Source organism: Lissotriton vulgaris, chromosome 4_1 (assembly GCF_964263255.1).
Source record: "Lissotriton vulgaris chromosome 4_1, aLisVul1.2, whole genome shotgun sequence".
In the NCBI taxonomy this organism is placed as follows: Eukaryota; Metazoa; Chordata; class Amphibia; order Caudata; family Salamandridae; genus Lissotriton; species Lissotriton vulgaris.
In genome coordinates this window covers 667,394,481-667,421,616 of record NC_141691.1, presented here as the reverse complement: position 1 = coordinate 667,421,616, position 27,136 = coordinate 667,394,481, and the positions used below count along the sequence as shown (strand labels likewise).

At 46.4% G+C, this 27,136-nt stretch overlaps 1 protein-coding gene across 1 annotated transcript in view; it reads right to left on the bottom strand.

Annotated features, from left to right (window-relative positions):
* The window catches only part of PIEZO2 (piezo type mechanosensitive ion channel component 2), a 1,150,823-nt gene that overhangs the window by 26,783 nt on the left and 1,096,904 nt on the right, over positions 1-27,136 (bottom strand). The window contains exons 49-51 of the mRNA XM_086964934.1: positions 18,189-18,281; positions 15,684-15,856; positions 138-266 (exon numbers count right to left, since the gene is read on the bottom strand). Of these exons, the coding sequence (XP_086821060.1) occupies positions 138-266; positions 15,684-15,856; positions 18,189-18,281 (395 nt within the window). The remainder of the gene's footprint in view (positions 1-137; positions 267-15,683; positions 15,857-18,188; positions 18,282-27,136) is intronic.

Here is a 27,136-nt window from a genome sequence, read left to right as displayed (position 1 = left end):
CAGCCGGGGATCCCATTTCTAACAGTTAGTTAACAAATGTTTGTTATATTTCTAAATAAAAAAGTCCCCACATTATTACACACATTCCCAAATCCAACTTTTAGTACTGAAAACTTTTCTTGATGAAGATTTCTTACACGTTCGATGTTTTCTCCGTTGTTGTATTGGCAGACATCATTGTTGCAAGTTCCATTCTAGTGTCGTCTTTCAGATTAACTGTGTACTTGTCAAATGTTATTTCTGCTTTTGCACCAAGACTGAGATTTCTATTAAAGGGGAATGAAGAAAATATTTGTTATGGTTTTGTAGTCAAATGAAAATGTAAGCAATTTAGAGATTAAGAGAGCTATACAGGCACGCTCGCCGCTATAAAACTATTTCTGCCAATAATATTCCTTTGACTGAAGCTGTGAAATGTTATATTCCATTTGGTGGTACGGTAGTCACAGGGTAAACAGCTTTCTGTAACATAAGAAAAGTTCACATAGTCGATAACATTTGTTTTTTTTAAATAATTTTTTTATTTGTCAGAGCCAGCAAAGACAGGAGTACAAATACAATAATAATGTACAATGTGCAAACACTTTCATATATAATACATTCTCATAATGATAGGGATAGAGAGTAAGCCAGTAGAAAAGAAAAAGACGGGCGAAAATAGATCATAAGAGAAAAACAAATTACAGTAAATTATTATCACTCTGAGCAAAGCCCCCTCCTCCAGTTAGTAATTGGTTGCCAAATCACCTTGCCGCGCATTGCCGATTTTAGCCCTCTGGTGGAGTAGATGGCGCTATCCTGGTTAAAGACACCAAGAAAGCGGGCCAGCCACATTTGAAAGCTCGGCGGGTCTGAGTCTTTCCACCGCGCTGCTAGTATTACCCTAAGAACTGCCGCTCCGATAAAAAGCATGGCCTCTTCGTCCTTATTTAGGCTGTGTTTTGTCAGTGCCTAGTAGATATAGAGTGGGGGAGTCAGGTATCTTATGGCCGAACACTTATTCCCAGAAGTCACTGATCATTTTTTTGATAGGTGCTAATTGGTCACACTCACTAAACATGTGTATTAATGTAGCGGGGCCTTTGAGACATCTAGGGCAGTGGTCATTCTCTCTTTTGCCCCAGGCAAATAATTTAGCCTGGGTAAAATATAAATTATATATAGTTTTATATGTCTGGGCTTTTAAACTAGCTGACATGATGATAGGTAAAGACTCATGTCAATATCTACATTTGTATTGTCAAGTTTGTCTGCCCAAACAGTTTCCGTAAGCTCTAAATCATCTTGTAGCTTATCCAGCAGTTGCCCATAAATCGTGCCTATTCTCGTATTTTTTTTAGCTATAGTATCGATAATTTAAATTCTCCCCAAGTTGATATTCGGGGCCTTGCGTTTAAGAATAGAGTGAATCTGCAAAAATTTAATGTAGTGCCCATTTGGAAGGTGAAATTGTTGTTGCAGATCTGCAAAGGTAGAAACCTGGTTCGCACCCGAGAAGTCACTGATTGTATTAATGCCAATAGATTGCAATTTCTTTGAGATAGTGTTGTTCCCTAGCTCAGGAAATAGGTTAGAGTGCCATAAGGGAGAATATCAATTACATTTTGAGATGTGCATATATTTAGCTGTTTTAAAACGCCGCTTTGTGCGAGTAATAAGGTAACTCCGCTTTGAATTATATGAGATCTTAAGCATAATTGACAAGCAAACGGGGGCCTATAACCAAGTTAACTTCTGTAATTTATACAGGACCGCGCAGAGCCCAACATTGACTAAACTTTTAAAAAGACGAGTGTTTCGATAAAAGTACCTCTCCACATATCGAGGTAAATAAATTACAAAACCCATTATACAATGTGGTGAGGGTAAAAGCATACGCAAACATTGAATATGATATCCTCCTAATTGCAGACAGGAGAGTGACAACCTGGGTGACCGTTACAGACGAGGAATAGAGGATTACTACACATTTGGTAGCCTCTTTATGGAAATAGCAACCATTACGGTTAGTGAACCATCGATATTAGAGTGTATGAGTGATGTACGAATGTTGTGTATACAAGACATGAGAATGGGGACAACACTAACCAGGAAGCGTAATGCTAAAATGTTTTAAGAATAACTGGAAACATGAAGGTTTTTTCGAATTTTGTCAGGGTTTGTAAATTTAGGTTAGATCTCTTTGGGTGAAATATGTGGTTTTTATTGGGAATACCAATGAGTTACTATGAAAGTTATTTTCCTCATGTGGTTTTTAAAAAAAACCCTTCTTGATGGTTTAACTTTATACATTATGGAACGACTGCATAATCTGAAAATATCGACTGACTCAGGCACATAGATTTCTTGTCATTACAAACAGGCTCTCCTTTGATTGTTATTATCATGACTGAAACTTGGTTCATAACTATAGAGATAGCTTTACCTATCATCGGTCCTAGGATTAAAAATGAAATGTTTTTTGTGTTTAAGACCGAATCATGAACAACATAGCAGAATGCTAAATATGGGTAGAGGTTTTAATATTATTGACAAACCGTCAGGGGTTATAAACTGTCTTTGTACCATCATCTATCATGGTTTGAAAAACAGAGCATAAATCTTAGGATTGTAGCTAATACAGTGCTGTTTAAAATAGGGAAAATATGAAAATGTAAAAAGGAAAAAATGTAAAACTAACAACTATTATGTTAGGTTCTAATAGTTGTATTATATTTTATTTATGCATTAGGTTTGATATCAACTTGTGGAGAATACATATACAAACTGTCCTGAGGAAGGAAGCCATTATCATTTTTTAAGCTTCTGAAACGCGTCGACGCCAACTTCCAAGTCATATTCGGCATTGCCAACAATCTAATTGACCCAAAGGAATATTATTCCTCTTATTGTTGACAAATGAGGGCCCGAAATGATAGATCAAAGACAGATATAAGTGTCTCTTTTGATTAACTTCTCCACGTCCACATTAGGTGGTTTTTAATTGTGTATTTCATTGTGTTTTTTATGTTTTTAATTTATGACTCATTGACATCTTTGTATATTTTAGAATAAAGTGTATACTTTTTAAGTACAATTAGACTGGGTGTTTTTCCTTTCTGGTAAGTGTTCTCCCGTTCCACAAATATGAATGGTATGAATTGTGTTTGACAGTTTGAGTCCTGATTCAGGAGCAGGAAATAATATCTCCCATAGGGAAAACTTTTTGTTTTACTTTAGCTGTTTTCAGCCATATTTTCCATGCACTGGTGATAACTTTGAATTTATTCTTTTTATAATACCTTCACTTGTCTTAAAAAGAGACCTTTAGCTTTTTCACCTATGAATGGCTCATAGATAGATGGGAGATGTTCAACCACAAAAGTCTCTAGATTAGGATTGACATTAAGAAGCGGAGCCATCTGTTGCAGAAATGAAGCCCAGAGATAGAATAGAATGTTTGGAACTGCTAATCCTCCTTTGTTCTGAGGAAGCGACAGGAACTTCAAGAATCTTCTAATTTTATCCTGTTGCCAAATGAATTTAGACATAACAGAATCTAGTATTTTGAGGACCTTCTCCTCAGGAATCAAAGGAATAGCTCGGAACAAATAGAGTACCCTAGGAAGGATATTCATTTTCAAAACATTTCCTCTGCCGATTATAGATAGCTGTAGACAATTTACCCAGTCTAAATCTTTTTCAATAGTATTTAGAAGGGGCTCATAGTTGAGTCTGGGGATTTGTGTAACATCGGGGCTTATGCTAACACCTAGGTATGTAGCACTATCGGTTTTCCTAAGATCGTTGCAGATGATATTATCAGTGCACATCACAACAGTTTTTTCTTTATTTAATGAATATCCAGAGTAAAATCCATATGTTTGTGTTAATGTCTCTATTTCAGACATTGCCTCAGAGGGGTTTGGTGTTAATACCGCAATGTCATCGGCATAGGTCAATACTTTAGTTTCAAAATGATTAACCACTATAGGTATGATTCGTGGGTTCTCTAGAAGTTTCAAAATTAAAGGGTTAATTCTTTCGATGCTAATGACGGAACGGTTCCGTCATGAGCATCGGTCGAGCTGTGCTCATGACGGAACCGTTCCGTCATGACCACACCCATTTGCATGGGGGCCCAGCACCGGAGGGAAATCTCCATCGCAAGGATGAGGTTAATATAAAGGTCAAATAATATGGGGAACAAGGGCAGCCTTGTCGTGTGCCTTTTGATACTCTAATTATACTTGATTCAGAGCCCATTATTTTTAGTTTTGCTGTCGGTTCAATATACATAGCCATTATAGATTTGACAAATTTGGGACCAAAATTGTAGCGGGTCAGTGTTGCCCATAAAAAATTCCAAGCGACCCGGTCAAAGGCCTTCTCGGCATCCAACAGAATCATCGACATCTGACCCCCCATTGCAGACATTATATCAAACAGGGAAATAACTCTTCGAGTGTGATCGGTCGTGCCCTTGCCAGGGATGAACCCATGCTGCCAAGGGAAGACCAGCTGTTCAATGACCCGACCGAGCCGGATGGCCATTATTTTGGCGTATAACTTGGAATCAGAATTGATTAGGGAAATTGGACGGTAGGATGATAGTTGATCCAGAGGCTTGTCCTTTTTTGGAAAGATAATTATATTTGTTTCTCTCCATGAAGTAGGTGAAATACCGCTCCATTGAATCCCTAAAAAAAGATCGTAAATAAGTGGGCCTAAGGTTTGACTAAGAATTTTATATAGTTCAAGAGGGATTTTATCGGGACCTGCCGCTTTCCCAGAGGCCAGCGAGGACAAGGCAAGTTGAACTTCTATAGCCGATAACATTTGTAATGCTATGCAAAACATATTGTTCTAAAAAGTTAGCCTGTCTAGATGTACTATTTTTACCCTGCAACGGTTAAAAATTAGAAATTGCACAGGGGCCTGTAGGGGGGTAAGTGGTAACACAATATCGTTGTTAAAATATAATCTGATGAACAGTATTTCTTTGTAAAATATTTTTTATTAAAAGTTAAAGGCAGTAAACAGTTAAGCAATATGTAACGAGTTAAACAAAGCAAAGAGTTAATAAACTCATTTGGACAAAGAATCCCCTAAAAAAACTAAGAGTTATGAAATACAAAACTAGTAACGAGAAATAGCTAAATGAACCTATAATATTTATCTATGTTTTATGAATTTTTTACAAAAAAAGAAGAAAGAGAAAAGGAAAAGGTAGAAAGAAGAAAAAAAAGAAATGGAAAGAAAGAGAAGAGGTAGAAAGAAATCCATATGTTTTAGGAAAGTGATGAGTGTGAAGATAGAAAAGTAGTAAAGGTTAACAAAAGTCAATCAGATTACATTTTTTGAGATACCAAAGAAGATGAGACAGTACATATTCTATGTTCGTCACAAATAAGATTCCACCAAACTAATAAGCACAATTGAGTTATATTTCCAACAAGGTAATATAACTTTAAAAGCAAGTGCAATAAAAAGATCAAATAATACAGGTTTTGAAGGAAGATCACATTATGTGTTAGCGCAGGGGAAAAGGACAGAAATGCGATGTATACAATAGATATGACGCACTGCGCCACTTTTCTTTTGCAGTAAGGCAGCTCAGCAGAAAGGCCTGCAGCACTGCCCTTTTTGACAACAACTCATCATTGAGGCCCTCAATGTGCTGTTCACATTGCTTGCTTATACTCTTAAGTCGAGTCTCTGGTCTGGTGGTAATCTTTACGCCAGGCGCTATTTAAAACTTTGAAGGACCATGGGCTGATGCTTCAGACCGCAACAGGTATGAAGGCATTTTCCTGGCCAGGCTTACTTTACTACGTGGTGCAGTTTTCTCACCCACATTGGAAATCCACAGATTAGTATTCTCAACAGCTGTCTTCAGGTCTTTTACTAACCACGGGTGTTTCCCCAATTATCAACAGATGGAGAATATTAATTGGGGCATTGTAAAGATTTCTCTTAGTAATGCTATTGCTAAAGGAAATGAAAATGTTTGAGACTTCTGCCAGTCTTAGCCTGAAACTAATCTGACAGTGATCTGACCAACTGGTTAGTTTGCACTTTATTTGTGGATACAAATTTTTTATTCACAAATAACAGGTCTAAACAATGTACAGCCACATGCGAATGAGGATCAACAAATTAGGATAAATTATTAATCTTACACGAGTCAATAAGACTATTAGTATTAATTGTGCTAGTCTCATCTACTTTAATAATAAAATCTCCTAGCAGTTATATTTTTTATTCAAATTAATAATAAACATTAGTTGTAAGCTGAGGTGGGTAATAAACCCGAACACCGGTGACCGAAGAAGTCATTGAGGGGGTAGGTGTAAATGCTAAAACCACAGATTGTGAGCTATTTGCAACAGAAGTCAAAGAGACCTTCAAGTTATTTCGAAAAACATTAGCCACACATACCGTGTAATTCCCGGTTTGTATGGGTAATTCTTATTCCCTCAGACACAGCCATTGCAATATCAGAGGTGCTATGTTCATGTAGCCACATTTCTGTTATAAAAGCTAATCAAGCTGTAATTTTAAAATGAGATAGTGAATATCGAGGGATCGATTTCACAATAAGAGGGGGAACTACAACTATTTTAGATTATGCAGAAACATAGGGTTATTAGCAGAAGGTTTGTGACAGAATTTCAACCTTAATGTCACCAGGAAAGGAATCAAAGCCCTTAGGGTATTCCAATTATTCTTGATATTACCTGCAATAATTGGGAAACAGCATCTCAAATAGTGTCAACTAATTCTTGTGTAATTTGGCCTGGACCTGGCTAGGTACAGACAAACTTGCATTTATTGTGCTGCCGGTGTGCTGAAGGCGTTCCCATATAGCCTACTAGGACTCAGTACATGACACAGAAAAAAGACCAGAAAGCAACTCGTCCGATCAGCTAATGCGTTGATTGACTAAAATAGATAGAGGAAAAAAATACTTGGTGCCTCTTATACCCACCAGCATAAAAATCCTTATGCAGGGTTTCAAAATCCTCAAGTAAAATCAAGGACTCAAGAATACAGCATGTTCATATTGAAATTTAAACAATTCACTTACCAATTCACATGTCAAAAAAAATATATGAGTATCACCAACAATGCGATTGTGCAAAGATTTGTCAAACCTCTGGCAACTGGCTATCCTACTTGCTTTACCTCGTTCCAATGTAAGATATGAAGGCTCAAATTAGATGTTGTAAGTTATTTTGCAGCATGTGCTTATTACAGGTTTAAATAAGCACTAATGTGGATGTGAGCAGAAATTCCATGTAATGCTTTTTGCATACTTGTATTAGGGCAAACATAAATTTGTTTGCAAATGTGAACATTTACTTTATACTTTTGAAGGGCTTGTAGCTACCTCTAAGTTCGACATTGATATGTCTCTATGACTCTGATTACAATCTAAAAACATTTCTTCCACCTGGACTACACTGGACTATAAATATTTTTGGACAACAAATCATTACATGCCCACACATAAAGTGGTAATCAGAATTACCGTTGGGTAAGTAATGTGCCATTTTCTCCTAATGTCTCCTCCTATAAATAAATGTATTCCATTAGGAAAATGTGCGTATAGTAAATTCCAAGATGTTTAATGATCTTACACTAAGATCATCGAACTTAATGTCTAATATCTTCAGAAGGTAAGACAATAAAAAGAAAAACCACTCTGTCTTTGGGGAAATCATAATTAAATGTGTTTGTGAAGTCAGCGAAGTGAGAAAAATAAGAACTCTCATAAATTTTCTTCAAAATAATTAGCATAATTTTTTCTAAATTGAACAGTCCAAATTACAGCAGTAATCACATGTATGTGGATTTCTGCGGCGATGTATTCAATCCATAGATATCTTCAAAGTCTACATTGATGCTTTAGATATGACACTGAGGCTCACCGAGTCGACATATACCAGCTCACTGAAAACCTCCAACTACATGCAAAAACCTTGTTGAGCAATAGCATTCACAGCCTCAAGTCCTGACTCCGACTCATCCAGAAGTAGATGATCAGCATCTAACTAAAACTCACCACAGTCAAGTCTGGATGTATTTAAATACTGAAGATCACCATTAATTTTAATATCCAGTCATGCAATGTTCTCAGACGTGAACCTGAAATGATTCATTCCCAAGCTCAAAATCTCCATCATATTTTAGATCAACTGTCCTAGTACACTGGAAACTACATCACAAATATTACTCACAGTTCATGCTTGCAACTTCCCTAACTTGCAAATTAAAAAAGCATATCTAATGGATTCCAATTTCAAAACCTCCATCAAAGCTCTTACCTCTCACATCTAGAGGACACTTAAAATTACATACGTTCTAATCCTCCATTCAAGCTATTGCCCCTCACATCTAGATGGATGACATGCTCTTTTTGGATGACCTACCTCACACCTCACTGACGCTCTTGAAAAGCATCCTGAATGCAGCCACCATATTTTTCAAGTGAAATTACATGCTCAATCACATCAGATCTACCTTGATGGACCTACGCCGACTTACCTGGCAAGTCTGCATCATCTCAATGACCTACTGTAGCACGTACAAATCTCTTAATTCAATCCATTCTGCATCCCAAGAATAGAACCTGAAAATCTGTGATCTCCAGATTAAAAATAAAAAACATATACATGGAAACAGCCATTATTATTCTATGATCTTATGTGTTCACAAAATGCCCTCCTCACTTCAGAGTCATTTCAGAAAAAAAGCCTAAACCTTGTGTTTAGACAGGAATGTCTCTGGCATGGTAAATGGACATGTACCCCTCCCTCGAGTGCCAGAATGCATGTGAAACTGGTATCTGGATTTTTATTTGGCCTTGCGTTCATGCTAATCTAGTGTGTACTCATAGGCCGAGACCTATCCATGTGAAGCAACAATCAAACCTGATCTGTGAGCAGAGTAGTATGTCAAGTGTGCCCTCAGTGCTGGCATAACACTACTCTCCATGACCTAGATAAGTCACATAAAGCAGTGATGGCAGGGTACTCATACTGTTTGGAGAATAATTAGTATAATGAGGCCTTTTTTCCTTTGTCAATATAGAGCAGTCTCTACTGACCCCTCTTGTGAAAGGTGCTGCTATTATGTGAACCTCAGACCCATGTGCTGACATTCTGCATGCATGTAGAGTGCATATATGTGCAGAAAATCTGCAGAACCTGTGTGGTAGTAGGGTTCTGTGAGTTTGAGTTCTGTGACTAGTGGACTTTTTTTGGATTGACCTAGTTTAGCCTGGAACACTATTGAGGAAAGATACAGCTTCCCCAGATAGTGGATGTGTATTGACTGCAACACTGTGGCTGGAGGGTGGACACCCAGACACGGAAGAGAGGAAGAGGAAGGATGGAGACAGGGTTACCCTTAGCAATTCAATCAGATCCATGTTAACAGAGGGCTTCTAAATAGTTCTTCATGAGTCCTGCCATTTGGTGAATGATATGTGTGTGGGGTGGAATTGCAGTATTTGTTGTTCATGATGAGGTCGTTTCTAGACAAGGCCTGTCTTTTGTCTGTCACAGCTAACTATTTGAAAAAGGCTGTTGCGAATATTTTAGACTTTGCTCGCCCTTGTTTTGGATGCATCCTCTGGAATCAAGCCTTATTGCTACTTGCTGTGAGAGCCATCAACTTGCACAGAGTGTGTGTCTAAGAAACAAACTGAAAATTACATTTGCAAGAGAAATAATCCATATTGATTCTGAAAACTTAGACAGCAGATCCACTTCCTCTATCAGGAAATTAGTAACAATGTGGGATCCAAACAACCCTACTTGGTTCCAGTTGAAAGTTCTTCATGACCAAGAAAAAGAGCGTTCCCTAGAATACTGAAAGGACTGCTAAGTGGCTACATAACAGCAAGTCTTCCAGAGGAGAGGGGAAGTCACCTGAAATCTGGACTGGTTGCTGGAGGAGGTGACCATCTATCTAGTGCCTAGAAGCCTGCCTTCCTGCTGAAAGAGGGAGGAAAAGTGTCAGGCTGTGTAGGAGGAGAGGTTGTTAAAGAGGAGATGCCCAATATGTTCCCAGCATGAGGAACGACTCGAGGAAGCTGGCAGAGTGAACAATACCATGAGTGACCCATGTTACGAGAGGTCCCCCTGTCTCCTTGGCTGTTGCAGCACACACTTTGAGACCCGCGCCAGGAGCGACTGATGATGTGTGGTTGTGTGAGGTAATGGATCTCCCCAGCAGTTCCCATGGTGAACTGCCTCAAGGATTTCACTAGCGAAGCACAATGTATCATCTTGAAACCTGTCATGGGATTCAGAGACTGGTGCTGCCACTGCCTGACATTGGAAGCAGAAGATCCCTCTTCGGTGAAGCCCCCAATCAGCTCAGAGGCTGCAGCTGTTGAACACACACACACGCTGAAAACACGACCCAGAGGTTGCAACTACTGTGACCGGTCGCCCTTCTGTACTGGGTGTGAAAGGTCGCAGTTACTGAAGATGAGTGCCCGTCATGCATGCCTAAAGTTCTGATCTAGTGCTTTTGGTTGTACTGGGACTGCCACCACAACCCTGGCACCACTTAAAGGTTTAGAGAGTGCTATGATTAACACAACAGTACTTATTCTCTTGATTTGAAAGTTACCCTACGTTCGAAGAAGTAAATGTCAGTTGTGATTTTATAGTTCAAGTTCAGAGATTTGTATAGCGCACTACTCACCAAGAGGGTCTCAAGGCGCTTGGGGGGGAGGGGGAGGGTATTTTACTTATCGAATATCCAAGTTTTAAGTTGCTTTCTGAAGGAGAGGTGGTTCTGTACAAGGCGGAGGTGGGTGGGGAGAGAATTCCAGGTTTTGGCCGCTAAGTAGGAGAAGGTTCTTCCTCCCATGGTGGATCTATGGATGTGCGGAATTGCGGCGAGGGCTTGATTGGATGATCGTAGTTGGCGGGTGGGGGTGTAGAAGGACAGTCGCGTGTTGAGGCATTCGGGTCCTAGGTCGTAGAGGGCTTTGTGTGCGTGGGTGAGGAGACGGAACGTTATTCTCTTGTTGACGGGGAGCCAGTGGAGGTCTTTCAGGTGACCGGAAATGTGAGCTTGACGGGGGATGTCCAGTATGAGTCTAGCTGAGGCGTTTTGGATGCATTGGAGTTTTTTCTGTAGTTTGGCTGTGGTTCCGGCGTAAAGGGTGTTTCCGTAATCCAGTCGGCTTGTGACCAGTGAGTGGGTGACCGTCTTTCTTGTTTCGGTGGGGATCCATCAGAAGATTTTTTTGAGCATGCGTAGGATGTTGAAGCATGAGGATGAGACGGCGTTGACTTGTTTGGTCATCGAGAGGGAGGAGTCCAGGATGAAGCCCAGGTTACGTGCGTGGTCCGTAGGTGGCCACCATGAGTCGTCCCAGGCGGAGGGGGATGATCCTAAGATGAGGACTTCCGTTTTGTCCGAGTTCAGTTTTAGACGGCTGTTCTTCATCCACTCGGCTACTTCTTTCATTCCTTCGTGTAAGTTGGTTTTGGCGGTGTTTGGGTCTTTGGTGAGGGAGAGGATCAGCTGGGTGTCGTCTGCGTAGGAGATGATGTTGACATTGTGTTGGCGTGCGATGGATGCGAGGGGACTCATGTATATGTTGAAGAGGGTGGGACTGAGTGATGATCCTTGTGGAACGCCGCAGATGACTTCGGTGGCCTCTGATCTAAAAGGGGGAGGCGGACTCTCTGGGTTCTTCCGGTGAGGAACGAGATGATCCAGTCCAATGCTTTTCCTTGTATTCTGACGTTGCTGAGGCGTTGTATGAGGGTGCTATGACAGACTGTGTAGAAGGCTGCGGAGAGGTCAAGTAGGATGAGGGCAGCTGTTTCTCCGTTGTCCAGTAGAGTTTGGATGTCGTCTGTTGCTGCTATGAGGGCGGTTTCGGTGCTGTGTTTGGCTCGGAAGCCGGACTGTGAGGGGTCGAGGCATTTGTTGGCTTCGAGGAAGGCGGCGAGCTGACTGTTGACGGCTTTCTCTATAACTTTGGTGGGGAATGGGAGGAGCGATATGGGGCGGTAGTTCTTAAGTTCAGTGGGGTCTGCTGTGGGTTTCTTCAAAAGGGCGCTGAGTTCGGCATGTTTCCAGCTTTCCGGGAAGGTAGCTGAGTTGAGGGAGCAGTTGATGACGTCTCGGAGATGGGGTGCGATGATGGAGTCTGCTTTGTTGAAAATGTGGTGGGGACATGGGTCGGTTGGCGATCCTGAGTGGATGGAGTTCATCAGGCGGATGGTGTCTTCAGTGGTGATTGGGTTCCAGGCGCAAAGGTTGTTAGAGGGGGGTGTTGGTTCGGAGGTGGGTGCAATGGACTGGTCCCCGGACTGGTTTTCAAAGCTGTTATGTATGTTGGCGATTTTGTTATAGAAGAAAGAGGCTAGGGAATCGCAGAGGTCTTGGGAGGGAGTGATGTCGTTGGTGCCGGTGGTAGGGGTTGGAAAATTCTTTGACGATGTCAAATAGTTCCTTGCTGTTGTGGGCGTTGTTGTCAAGTCGATCCTTGAATGCTTATTTCTTGGTGGATCGGATTAGTTGGTGGTGTTTGCGGGTAGCGTTCTTGAAGGTGGTCAGGTTGTCAGTGGTAGGGTTTTTTCTCCAGGCTTTCTCGAGGGTGCGACATAACTTCTTGGATTTCTTGAGGTCATCGTTGAACCAGGGGGCTTTTTTGTTACCTTGCTTGATTTGATGGTTTTTCAAGGGTGCTAGTTCGTCTGCGCTGTGGGTGATCCATTGGGTGAGGTTGGTGGCTGCTTGGTTTGGGTCCGATGATTTGGCAGGAGGGTTTTGGTGTAGCGATGTGAAGAGCTGGTCGGTGGTAATATTGTTCCAGTTTCTTCGGGGAATAGGTTGTGGGGGGTTGTGGGTCGTGGTCTTTTTGTAGTTGAAGTGAACGCAGCTGTGGTCCGTCCAGTGGAGAGCTGTGGTGTGATTGAAGGAGATGTGCTTGCTGGAGGTGAAGATTGGGTCGGGCGTGTGTCCGGCATAATGGGTGGGGGTATTGACAAGTTGTTCGAGTCCAAGGTTGGCCAGGTTGTCCAGAAGGGTGGTGGTGTTGGAGTCGGTTTTGTTTTCCAGGTGGTAGTTGAGGTCTCCCAGTAGAATGTAGTCCTCGGAGGGGAGGGCGTGTGAGCTGATGAAGTCAGTGATGTCATCGCTGAATTGTGTGCGGGGTCCTGGTGGTCTGTAGATGAGGGTGCCTCTGAGTGTGGTCTTAGGGTCGGTGTGGATCTGGAAGTGAAGGTGTTTGGCGTTTGTGAGGTTGTCGTCGGAACTGGTCGTGATGCGGATGGTGTTCTTGTGGACGATGGTGATGACTTCTCCTGTTTGGTTGGTGCGGTCCTTTCGGATGATCTTGTAGCCATCCGGGATGGCTATGGCGATGTCGGGTGCTGATGAGGCGTTCATCCAGGTTTCTGTAAGGAAGGCGACATCCGGCGATGTAGTGTCAAGTAGGTTCCAGAGTTCAATGGCGTGTCTGTGGACCGAGCGGGTGTTGAGCAGGATGCACTTTAGTTGGTTAGTGTCAGAGCTCTGATTGTAGTCTGTGGATTTGGTCTGGGTCCTGATGCAGTCGAACTTGCAGGAATGGCAGCTGAAGGGTCCATGGGTGTGTCCTGGGGCGGCTTGGTAGCAGTTTGGGGGCGGCCGGGGTTAAGGGCTGAGAGGGTTGTGGCGTTGTATGTTATGCGGGTGGAGTGGATTTTGCGGGGGCCAGGGGGTTTGGCGCTGGGCGTGGTCCAGGCGCGGACGGGCGTAGACGGGCTTACCTTTGGCGCACCTTCGGCGAGCATGGGGCGTGACCGCTGCGCGCAAAAGCATCTGTCATAAGTGGTTATTGGAGGGGGTGGGGCGAGGGAGGAGCAGCTGGGAGGCGGGAGCGGGGTGGAGGGCCGGGCTGGGAGGCACAACAACAAACAACAAAATGGCAGCAAGCCAAAAGCGAAACAGGACGAGATTGGGCACGACCTTAGTTAAATAAGCGCTATGAACTGGGCAGCACAGTCAGGCAACAATTATCAGAGCAGGCAAAGCGAGTGGCACAGTAAATAACAATGGCACAGTATATAGCAAAGCACAGTCTAATAGTGAAGCGCTACGATCACTTAATAATCAGCAGTGCGAGCAAGTCTGGCAATAAGCGCTACGATGATAGACAGATTCTAGCAGTGCGAGCAATGCGTGGGAATCAGAGCGCTACGATACCAGGTGGAAGCAGGGAGCAGCGAGGGGAGCGACTGCTTCTGAGAAGCTCAGGACGGTCACAGCGCGATTGCTGGACGGGCAGAGCCTACACTCTCTGTGGGAGGGATGAGCAGCTGGGAGGCGGGAGCGGGTGGAGGGCCGGGCTGGGAGGCACAACAACAAACAACAAAATGGCAGCAAGCCAAAAGCGAAACAGGACGAGATTGGGCACGACCTTAGTTAAATAAGCGCTATGAACTGGGCAGCACAGTCAGGCAACAATTATCAGAGCAGGCAAAGCGAGTGGCACAGTAAATAACAATGGAACAGTATATAGCAAAGCACGGTCTGATAGTGAAGCGCTACGATCACTTAATAATCAGCAGTGCGAGCAAGTCTGGCAATAAGCGCTACGATGATAGACAGATTCTAGCAGTGTGAGCAATGCGTGGCAATCAGAGCGCTACGATACCAGGTGGAAGCAGGGAGCAGCGAGGGGAGCGACCGCTTCTGAGAAGCTCAGGACGGTCACAGCGCGAATGCTGGACGGGCAGAGCCTACACTCTCTGTGGGAGGGAGGAGCAGCTGGGAGGCGGGAGCAGTGTGGAGGGCCGGGCTGGGAGGCACAACAAAATGGCAGCAACCCAAAAGCGAAACAGGACGAGATTGGGCACGACCTTAGTTAAATAAGCGCTATGAACTGGGCAGCACAGTCAGGCAACAATTATCAGAGCAGGCAAAGCGAGTGGCAGAGTAAATACCAATGGCACAGTATATAGCAAAGCACGGTCTAATAGTGAAGCCCTACGATCACTTAATAATCAGCAGTGCGAGCAAGTCTGGCAATAAGCGCTACGATGATAGACAGATTCTAGCAGTGCGAGCAATGCGTGGCAATCAGAGCGCTACGATGCCAGGTGGAAGCAGGGAGCAGCGAGGGGAGCGACCGCTTCTGAGAAGCTCAGGACTGGGTTTATCTCAGTTCTGCCCATAGGGTAAGCCATGAGTTGCTTCCCAATTTACTTCTGTAAATCACAGTGATTTGCAGATGTTATGCAGTAGGGGATACTCTGAACTATCTGCAATGCTGCTGCCTCATATCTATTCATTTGCTCAGCCTATTTGTTTTGCTAGAGTGAAAGGGTCTCTTTACATAGCAGTTTTTGTGGAGTTAGTGTTGTATAAAGACTGTGCGGATAATACAAGAATGACACTGCTAAAAGTATGGTCAATCGACACACACTGCCCAGGTGCTGCACATTAAGCAATTTATTTGTCCTTTCAATAGTGATGAAATATGTTTCTTTAGGGAGAGATGAAATGTCCAATTGGCATGGAGTTCCGCACACGCTATAACCATATCCACTAGAGAGAAAGTGCAAGTTCAGTTCAAGACTTGGAATTGTACTAATACCAGCCTAGTAGGGACATGATATTCACTTTTTCGTTGATGATTCAATGATGCCAAAAATAACAACATAAAAATAAAACTATACCTCTGAATACTCCAAAAAATAACAAGTGAGAATTCATAATCCATGTTCTGGAGTCCTTCTATCATCTTTAATCGGCTGGGAGGGCTGATAGTCCACAAGGAATTTGAGTTTCCTTCAAGTTCTGCTATTATGATATCTTCAGTCCCATACCCTTCCAGAAACTGCAAGGCAGGCTGCAAATACAAGGAGAAAAACATGAATTTAATAATTATCTGGACAGTTTTCTGACCAACTCTCTACATAGTAAGTGCTGAAGGCATGTTCTCCTTTAAAGAGACAAGTGAGTGAAATCAGTGAGGAGAAATTTAAAATAAATAAATATTTATTAGAAGTTGAATTGTGGGCACTTACCAATAATGGAGCTTATACCTTAACATATAGATTTAAGGAGGCCGCACATAATTAATTTTAAATTGTGTAGAATAACGGCAAATTCTACGATATAAAGTGGGTGAGAGCAGAAGTTTGAGGTTAATTAAACCAGAACCAATTTAAAAATCGGGGTTCTTTGTGCAAAAAATCTTTTAGCTATATCAAGTGTAAGGAACTATGGATTATGCCTTGAAAGTTTCAGAGCTTTTGACCCAAGTTAGCCTAATAATTCAGTGGTGCTCCAGTGTTACTACAAATACATGCCTCATTGACTTCTGGTTAGGACATACAATTTAGGACATCCATTGAAATGTACATGAGTGTCCCATATATTTGATTTCTTCGGGCTCTGCAAATCCCAAGTATTTATTTCTTTGTCTTCTGTAAATCACACATGCAAATAGACATGAACAGTGGCAGGAGCACACGGCTTCACCTCCCAGCAAGGTTCGCCCCTGGCATTATGGTAAATGCAGTTTCCGTTACTTGCTTGCTTCAATAGTGGTAAGTGTTTTGCCACAGTTGGCGCAGATAGTGCTGATCTCTAGAGATCAGCACTGTTAGCGCCAACTGTGGCAAACACTTGAACACTCTTGAAGCAAGCAAGTAACTGAAACTGCATTTACCTTAATGCCAGGGGCAAACCTTGCTGGGAGGTGAAGAGGTGTGCTTCCACCCCTGTTCCTGTTTAATAGTACTCTTGTGAGTCATTGAGCTCGTGGATGAAGCACCCGCATGCCTGTGAGAGGTACCTGACCTGAGAAAGATGTTGGCAGCCTACTCAGCAAACCCCAAAATTTGAAAGACTATATTATTAGAGATCAGCACTATCTGCCGCCAACTGTGGCGAAACACTCGAACACTCTTGACGCAAACAAGTAACTGAAACTGCATTTACCATAATGCCAGGGGCGACCCTTGCTGGGAGGTCAAGCGGTGTGCTCCCACCCCTGTACATGCAAATAGACATGTCTGCTACAAAGGTGAGGGGAAGGAATACAAAGTTAGAGAAGCTCTAATAAAACAAATAGGTCTTGAATGTTTCCATTATGGTGGCTGGCTTATGTTCGCCTCATAGAGAAGCTGGCAAAGAGTTCCATCAAGTGGTAGCCAGGTATGAAGAGCCTTGACTGCCCCGTCTTTGCTGATTGCACCTAGGAAGCTGGTGACTGATGACTAAGTTGGTCTAGGAAGCACAACGTGTTTGTGAAATGGTACATAGTCTTTTTGCCTGCTTGTAGGATAAAACCTATTTAGACAGTTGCATGCTTTGTGAATCATGGATGAGGGTAGCAATAAAATCCTTCCAAAGGTGTAGCCCATGCCTCTCAATTTTAAACAATTGTTTGGGATCTGCCAAATTACTACCCAGTTCAGCTATTTCCTCAGGGCCTTTTGAAAAGCTGCAGCTCTGAATTTCTACAGGGATTAGAGAAATCTGTTTCTCATTTGTTGGAGATTTTCTATGCTACACCAAGTGTCCCTAGTTCTGCATCCACAAGTTAAAAGAACTCCTTTCTCTGCACTTATTTGACCTGAACCAATCCGAGAAAATATTGCACTGTTTTAAATTCATGAGTTAAAGAGCCTGACCAGTAGTTCACTCTTGCAATCTACAAATGTGTTCATCATTACCCATGCCACATTAACAAATGATTTATAAACCCTTGGCCTCTAAAATAATGTCTAATCACCCAATCATTACATTAGTCTTCTGCTGAACTAATCTGGCCACAACTAACCACAAAGTACAATCATTTGACTCAATAGAGGATCACGGCCTGTAGTGGAAGCTTTTCAGGCTTTGTTGGTTACAAAACATATGCTCCTGGACATGTTAATCTGAACCAGTGGTTAAATATCCAGCTGCAATATTAGCTTCCACTACACAACAACATTTCTAGACTTTGTTACAAAATCACTTGTGTTCTTCTAGGCATGATTCAATACCAATAACCACTGAATAATTTGAAGGCTGGACCTTGATTGGTTTGTCTTGATATATAAAGTAGTTAAAAGAACATTGTCCAGCCATTGTCAATTAAGTCAAGAGTGTCTGTCAGTGTAGCATCCTGTCACCTAAATAAATGCAAATAAAGTGAGCACTGAGGGCAAATGATGTGTTTTACTTACGGTGTGACCGGAAAATTGCTTCATCATCGAACGATATTCTGACCCATTCAAATCTCTGAGCTGATTCTGTTGAGCACTCATTGTGAAGATAGGCTGCAAAACAAGAAGTAAGCAGAACAAATTACCACCACGGATTTTAACAAGTCCTTACAGTTTTTTTTTCACAACCAATTTTATTGAGCAAAGTAGACAATAAAATCGTGGCAAACCACAGAGCGGAGATCACCACCAACAGTGAAGACACAATGTATCAGACGTATAGCAAATGTTCAATCAGGCACCGAAAATAGGCTCAATAGGAATAAACCCCCAACCCACCCTACCCCGCCAACTCCCCAAACTCCCCAGTTCCCAGAACCACCCCCCATCCCCCCTCCCCCACGCACGTGTACATGAAGCAGCAAATAAAGGTTGTAGGTGTAGTGTGACGGGTGTGTCGCAGAATCAGGCCAACAATGTCCGTACAATCAAATGTCCTCTTCCCGTTCCGCTGGGGGATCCAGCGTTAGTCCTCTGTAGTCGGCCCACCGCTTCCAGATTTTGTAGTGCTTGCGCGGGCAGCCCCTCGCCTCAAAGATCGGTTTCTCAAGTCCCATGTAATAGTCCAATCCAGCTTTCCACGCAGACAAGGGGGGGCCCTCACTCCCTTCCACGCCCGGGCCAGATCCCGTTTGGCAACAACAAGCCCCAAAAGCAGCAGGTGGCGTTTATAGATGTTCCCACCAATGCCCTCCATAATATGCAGCAACCCCAGTCGGTGAGTGCGGGGAAGATCCCAACCCAGGACTTCGGATAAACAGCTCCACACACCTCTCCAAAAGCCAGACAACCGACCACACGACCACACAGTATGCAACAGGCATCCAGGCACAGCTCCACAGCGCAGGCATTCCGGGGATTCAATCAACCCAGCTTTCCACAATCGTTCACGGGTGTAATAGACCCTGTGCAGGTATTTGAATTGGATAAGCCGGAGTCGTACAGCGATAGCGGTCCCACGCGGGGATTCTAGGGCCTCCCTCCAATCGTCCTCATCCAGGGGGCCTACATCCACTTCCCATGCCGCCCGAAGAGGGAGTAGGGTAGAGGAACAGTGAGTGACCAGTGTCTGATAAATACGGGATACCTTTCTATCCCCCAAATCCCCCATAAAGACTTTCGCCTCAACCGGGCTAAACTCAGGAAGAGAGTCCAGATGGGCAATGCTCGGGGTGAGGGCGTGGCGCAGTTGTAAATAGCGGAAGAACTGGGACTGAGGCATTTGGAACTCCGTGCGAAGTTCCTGAAAAGATTTAAGGGTAGTGCCGGACATGACCTGGCCCAGTAGCGAGATACCAATTGCCTCCCATCCCTCAAACCCGGCCAGGGCTGAAAGCTCCGGGAGCAGGCCATTATGCCATAGCGGCGTCTCCGCCGTCAGTTTGCCCCACCAACCCATGCGGCGTAGGGCCTGTCTCCATACCGCAAAGACCACTCTTGTGACCGACGGCAGGGCACGTCGCAAGCGGGCTGAGTATAAAATGGTGTGGAGCGTGTTATCGCCCATAAGCGATCGCTCCAATGCATAGGCCGGGTCTCCCCTGTCGCTATACCACCACTCGTTAAGGACAAGTAGTTGAGAAGCCTGATAGTAAGATAAGAGATCAGAGGTGGCCAGGCCCCCGCAATAAGTAGACAGGAAGCATGTCTTCAACGCCACTCTGGCCGCACCACCAGCCCACAGAAAACGGCCTAGCGCCGAATTAACCTGGCGAAACCACTGCGGGCCGATAGGGTAGGGGAAGTTTTGTAGCTGGTACAAGAGGCGTGGGAGCGCCACCATTTTAAAGATGGCCGACCTCCCAAAGATAGTGAGAGGCATCCTGGACCATGTTTTAATATCGGCCTGGACCCGTTCCCACACTGGCAGAATACTGCGGTCCCAAGCGACGGCGCGCGACTCCGAGAGAAAGACGCTGAGGTACTTCAACCCATCCGTTGCCACGCACAGTCCTGCCGCCCAGGGGTCTGCCACAACCCCGCCGCCCAGCACCCACAGGGTCGACTTGTGGAGATTGAGCCGAAGGCCGGAGACCTCGCCAAATACGCGCATGACCTCTAGAACCCGGGGTCCTGAGCGCTGCAGGTCCGTGAGGAAAAAGAGGATATCGTCCGCATATAGTGCAATTCTATCCACTAGTTCCCCACTCCACACAAACCCGCGTATCTGTGCATCAGCACGCACCCGAGATGCCAGGGGCTCCATCGCCAGAGCAAACAGGTACGGGGACAGTGGGCAACCTTGTCGGGTCCCTCGACCAATCCGAAAGCGCCCGGACGCGGCACCAGCCACCCGGACCGAGGCCGTGACATTGGTGTATAGCAACTTCAGGTACGAAAGGAACACCGGGCCCAGGTTAAGGCGGGGCAAGAGTGCGAACAGGTATGCCCAGCTTACAGAGTCAAAGGCCCTGTCCATATCCGCCAGTAGGAGTGCTGCCTGTTCGTCCCGGGCCCCCATGGCATCCACCGCTGCCTGTGCCCGCCGGATGTTATGGCGAGTGGCTCTACGGGGCATGAACCCGGCCTGGTCGGGGTGGACCAGGTCCGTAATATAGGGAAGAAGGCGGTTCGCCAGGGCCTTCGCCAAGATTTTGGCCTCTATGTTCAATAGCGAAATGGGCCGGTACGAGTCGTGTCTGTCAGGGGCCCTGCCCGGCTTCAGAAACACCACGATCTCGGCGTGGGGCCAATCCGGCGGTAGCTCCCCCCGAACCCGCGCTGCCTCAAGCGCACGTCTGTACTGAGACCCCAGCTGGAGGTGGAACTTCTTGTAAAACTCGCACGGGTAACCGCTCGGTCCCGGCGCCTTCCCGGTATTGAGCTGCCCCAGCACCTCTCCGGGTTCCTCAGCAGAGAGCGGAGCGTCCAGTGCTGTTCTGGTGTCATCTGAGACGGCCTGTGGCGACAGACCATCTAGGAATGCGGATACCTCCTCCGCCTCCAGGGAATCTCGAGGGGCATATTGTGTTTCAAAATAGTGGGCAAAGCTAGCCGCGAGGCGGGCCGGGTCTGTCACCACCGAGCCATCCTCCGCCGTGAGGCCCGGTAACGTGAGCGGCTGGAAAGTAGCCTGACACAGCCTGTGGAGCATCGTGCAGGACTTGTCGCCCCATTGATAAATCCTGCTGCGTGTGGCAAGCCACGCTTGCCTGGCCTCGTCATGTAGGACTGAGGCATAGGATTGCTGCGCCTGCAGGAGCAGCCGTATCACAGCCTCATCTCCCCCCTCTCGGCCACGCTGTTCCAAGGTCTCCACCCGAGCGGCCACGGCGGTAATAGCCTCACAGTGCTTCTGGCGGGCGGCTGCACACCAAGCGATGTCTATCCCCCGTATCGTGGGCTTCAGCGCCTCCCATACCACTACCGCGTCAGTGTCACCCACGAGGTTATCGCGCCAATAATTATCAATCGCCTCGCGCAAGTGATGAACATAGTCGGGTTGCTGTAGATGCCATGAGGACATCCACCAACGGAACGGCTGCCGTTTCGTGGGAAGGTCTATAGTAGCCACAACGGGGGAGTGGTCGGACAGGCCCCTGGGAAGGATAGCAGCGTCACTCACACGACTCAAACAGGCACCAGGCATAAAGATATAATCGAGTCTCGAAAAGGAGCCATGCACAGCCGACACATACGTGAACTCGCGCGCAGCCGGATGGAGATGGCGCCACACATCCACCCAGCCCAAACTGTCTACTGTCGCACGCAGCTTAGTATGCGGGGCAGGGGGAGAAGGATCCACAGCCACTGGCAATCGCCTCTGGCGGTCCGAGCCCACATCCATAACCTCATTCCAATCGCCCCCAACCAACGACAACACATCCGGGATTTCATCCCATATCACAAATAGTCTCTCCGATAGGGCCCACTGCAAAGGGGGGGGGGCATAAACACTACCAAAAACCACAGGTTCAGCACCCATCCTTCCCTTGATAAAGACAAAGCGACCCTGAGGGTCCACCCACTGCTTTTTATGAACATAGGCCACCCTGCGATGAACCAAGATGGCCGCCCCTCTCGATCCTCTCGTAAAACCGGCATGGTAGACCTGCTGAAAGCCAAACCTCTGAAGGCTAAGGACCTTGGAGCCCAACATATGCGTTTCTTGGAGCAACAGCACATCCACCGCTTCCCTTTTCCCCCAGCGCAACACTGCTCCACGTTTGGTTTTATCGAGCATCCCCCTCACATTCCATGTTACAACACGTATGGACTTATTGGGAAGCATAGCAGTTCGATCAACCATTATCTAGGTAGTCTCCCCCACCAGGCCCACTGCGCCACCCCAACACACCCCACCACTCACTCAATCCAGCAGCAATATACACGTGTGGTTTCACCCACCCATCCCCCGGGCCCCCCCCATCCCAGTCCTGACCCCCCCCCCAACAACAAACCAACGCTCCCCACATCCCCATCCCAACTCCCCCCACCCTTATACCTCATAGAACACTGAAGTATCTGTCGAGGCATGGATAGACCCGGATCCAGAACCGAGGACCCAGGGCCAGCCATACCAAAGGATCCCAACATCCCGTTCTCAACACACACACACCCCCCCCCGACAACTCCCACAACTCGTGAGGGTCAAAGGCCCTTTGGAAGTCGCCTCCCGAGCCCCAACAGCGTCACCACATATAGCCACAAAAGAGTCTCAAAAATAGGCAGTCTGGCATCGACGGTTCCCCCACACAAACAGCCCCACGAAATGATCCATTACAAAGTAGGGCAACACATTACCAGGAAAGACCAGGGCCCAGGCCCCGACAGGGTTCAACTGCCAGTATCTGAGTGTTCAGAGTCCATTGTTCCACTGTTCTGTGTCGCACTGGCAGAGGCTGATCTCTTGCGTGATCTGGACCTCCGATGTCATCCTTTTCGGGTTTGGCGGTTCGTCCGCTCCTGCGATGATCCCCTCGACCCGCCCGGATCCAGCCCCGGCTGGGCATGCGGCCTAATCCTCACTGCTTCGTCCGTCCACCGAAAGACCTCCTCAGGTGAATCAAAGAAATGTGTCCGGGACTGGTACACCACCCGTAGGCAAGCCGGGTACAGTAGAGAGTACTGGAGCTTCAGGCCCCGCAACTTGGCTTTGGCGGCTACAAACGACTGTCTTTGCTGTTGCACAAGCCTAGTATAATCAGGAAAGATCATGATGGTGTGATTTTCATAAGAAAGTGGGCCTTTGATCCTTGCCTCCCGCAGTATGACATTGCGGTCATGGTAATTTAGAAGTCTTGCAATGACAGGCCGAGGGCGCTCATCCTCCGGCGGCCGCTGTGTCAGGGCCCTGTGTGCACGCTCGATCACAAAACAAGAAGACAGGGCCCCCGGCTGGAGCCAGCCCTCCAGCCATTGGGACAAAAACTGCTCCATATCGTCCTTCTCACACCTCTCCGGAAAACCTATAAAGTGAAGGTTGTTCCTGCGTGCGCGCCCTTCGGCATCTTCCAAACGGGATGCGAGAGTCTTTTGGACACGCTCCATCTCCGCCATTTTCTGCTTCAGCGTGCCAATGTCTGTCTCCGCCACCGAGATTCTGGATTCCGTCTCCGTAATCCGCTCCACTGCATTGCGAAGGTCCTGGCGCAGTAGTGTAACGTCTGCACCCACAGCCCCAATCTTAGCGTCGAGCATGTCCCGGGACTGGGTGATGGCCACTAAGAGTGCTGCGTTGTCCGGCCCTGCTCCGCCGCCACCGCCGGGCGCTCCAGATCCACCACTAGGCCCTGTAAATTTGTTGATAGGACCCTGCTTAGGCGGGCCTCCACCACCACCTCTGGTCATGGCCGCTTGCAGTCCCAGCCGCACCACTCCTTGGGCGGCCGTCTCTGGTACCGCCTCCGGAGTCCTCCACTCGGCCTCGAGATCAGGGCGAACACCGTCTGCAGCGGCCCCCAGGGAATCCCCAAGAGCAGACCCACAGCCTCGGGCACCGGAGGCTCCGAGCCCTGGGCCAGGGCACAGCCGATAGTGTCTCTGGAAGAAGAGCGTCCACCAATGCGCCCAGGTCTAGGCCGGTCTCAAGGTCGCGAAACTCGAGGCCCCGGTCTCACAAGGGCGGGACAGGCCTCCACCACGCCGTGCCGTCCAGGAAGGTTCTCCAATGCACGGCGCCAGATCGTAGGGCACCTCTGTTGTTCGTCGGCTCTCGGGACTGCAATGACAGACGGGAACCCACCCAGCCGATGCGATCTCCGGCAGTCCGCCGCCGACCACCACCCGGCCTCCTGAAAATCGAGGTCCCAGCTTCGCCGCCAACCACCAGGCCGCACTCAGTCGCCGGCGCCTCCGGTCCCCGGGAAAGCTGGAACTGCGGGGTCAGCACACCGGAAAGGTCAAGGCACCTCTAGGAACAGATGCCACTCACGTGGTATCGTCAGCGGGCTCGGGGGCCAGGATAAATAAGCAAATTGTGTCCGGGCCGGCGGGAGCTCTACAAGGCTGCAACCGCCATCTTCGCCCGCCAAGCCACGCCCCCCAAGTCCTTACAGTTTTGACCTGAAAATTAAACTCATTTAATTTTAGGTCAGAATAAGGAAACCAACCAATATATTTTGACAAAAAGATTTTCCTGGAAACTACACATCAATTGGGGCACACTCATGGTCCGAAAACATTCAAGTCATCATGAATGTGCTGAGAGACACTACAAGACAGCAAGCTTTTGGGGTGGAGTCACAGGCCTACACCTCCATCGCTGCTGATGGCTTTGCCACCTTTGTGGGGCTTCAATTTGAGAACGCTATGAAAGATGTTTTGGAGCAAGGCTGGCAGGCGGATTCAGCTACTCGGATGGTGATGCCCAAGAAGCCAGAGTCTGCTCCCCTGGCTTTGATTCAAAATGAACAGCAGCTGGCCAGATTCACTGACTATGCGGCCTTCCTTGAAAATTGATAATGTCTCCCGGTCAACCCTGCCTCCCCAGCCCTCTGCGAGGTTCCAGGCTAAACAGGGAAATCCTGAGCCCTGTCCGTCAACCTCGCCCCCTCATCAGGAGAATGGAAAATAATATGTACGTCAAGCGGGATCCGGCCCAGCACCAGATATTTGCAGAAAGGAAGCCGGATTATCACAGTTTCTGCTTCCCATGGCCTCGGCACACAGCAGCATCAGCTTTCCATTGGACTCCCCTCCCATAACCCATCAAAATCTCAAACCTGCCAACTATATGTTCCCATTGTGCCCATATTTCATTTTACAGAAGAGATTGAGTCTGGCGTTCCGCGTGTGGCATTGGGTGTGCAAGGGGTCAGAATGTATTGCTTTTAGTAAATTCCACATAAAACCTGTGAACCTTTATCTCCCCTTCTCTGTAATGGTATCTGTTAATGCCGACAAAATTATCACAAGAGCACAAAGTGTGCCCTCCTCGTGGATACAAGGTATGTGGGAGCTCGAAGTGAGTACTTGCAGCGTCGCGGGGTAGCCGCTAGGTTTAGTCTTTATCCATAGTGTTTTTTTCCTCCGACTCTTATCTCTTGAAACGCCTTCCATTTTGGTGGTCTGCAGACCCATCCAGTGGCACCTAGACCAGTGCAGTGAATCTCATTTTGATTGAATATAAGTGTCCCTTTATTTTCATTCTAGAAATTTGAGACACTGGGTCCCTTGGTTTTTGAGTAGCTCCAGCTGTGAAACACCTGTCCTGATTCTTCCTCTCTGAAGCTTCTGCCAAATTTCACTCCTTCCTCCTGGCAGAAATCCTGGAAGGGGACTAATATTTATTTACTTCTCAAGCATTCAGTCCCAAAATCAACGTTACTCAACTGTAGATTGAATTAAAATATATTTACTCCCCAGAAAAAGAAAAAATAGGAAACCATCCCATGTATGAGTTTAAGCAATAATATTGAACCCAAGAGCTTGTTTTGTGGGTGTAAGAAGACATTGTAGGCAGTGCTTAAGTTTTAAAATAATAAGTGGCAGGGCCCACGTCAGGAGGCCCTCCCAGGATGCACCAGCCATTGCCATTGCTTCGCTGCCAATTACACTACTTACAAAACTACTAGCCATCACACTGCTACAAGTGTGACAATTTGCAGTATTCGAGGCCACCAAAAGCTGTAAGAATGGCTTGGCACCGGTTCCTCGGCTGGAGCATTTTCTAGGAGGTTGGCGAGTTTTCTAACAAGAAGAGGACATCAACTACGTGGTGTCTTAGCGCCGGTTGAACACGTGAGTGCACTCACTCGATGATAGGCGGGTTTCTACATGGCGGAACCAGGCACACTTTAGTCTAGATCAACTTTGTGTACATCTAGCTGTGTAGATAGTTTCCCTTTTGGTCCTGAAGAAATGCTGAGTATCGCTTTGAACACGTTAGCATGAAACATGTCGACCACTTTATGTTAGAGTAGGTTCTTGCTTTCACAGACCTTAGAGCCTGATTAAGCAACTACTCTCTTTTTGTTTAGCAAGGTGGGTTACCGCTTTATTAAAACTTTTTTGGTGGACTACCCAACCTTTTTTAATATTACTTTCACACATCTACACCACTCACCACTATTCCCTAGGGCCCTCACACCCACAGCACCATACGGCTGGACCAAAAGATCCCCGCCAAAGAGCCCATTTTATGGGTGCCTGTCGGGTATTGCACCGCTGACCCGACGAGGGGCAAGGCCATATGATGAAGGATGACACCTAGCTTGCTGGGTGTGTGAGGCCTCTAGTTCCGAATAGGAGGATCCCTCTCCTGTGTGCCTCCACTCACTTTTACCTTTCAACTGTCGCGTCCAAGGTCTTTGGACCCAGGGGAACTGTGCATTCCTTCTTTGACACTGGCTTGGGAGGCAGGCATTAGTTGCTTTAATGCCTAATTGCTTAATAAGCAACTGTTGTTGTGGTCCTCTCTATATTGCACAAACAGCACCACCATGTTGTAGCTTTCCTAAGTCCTGTGA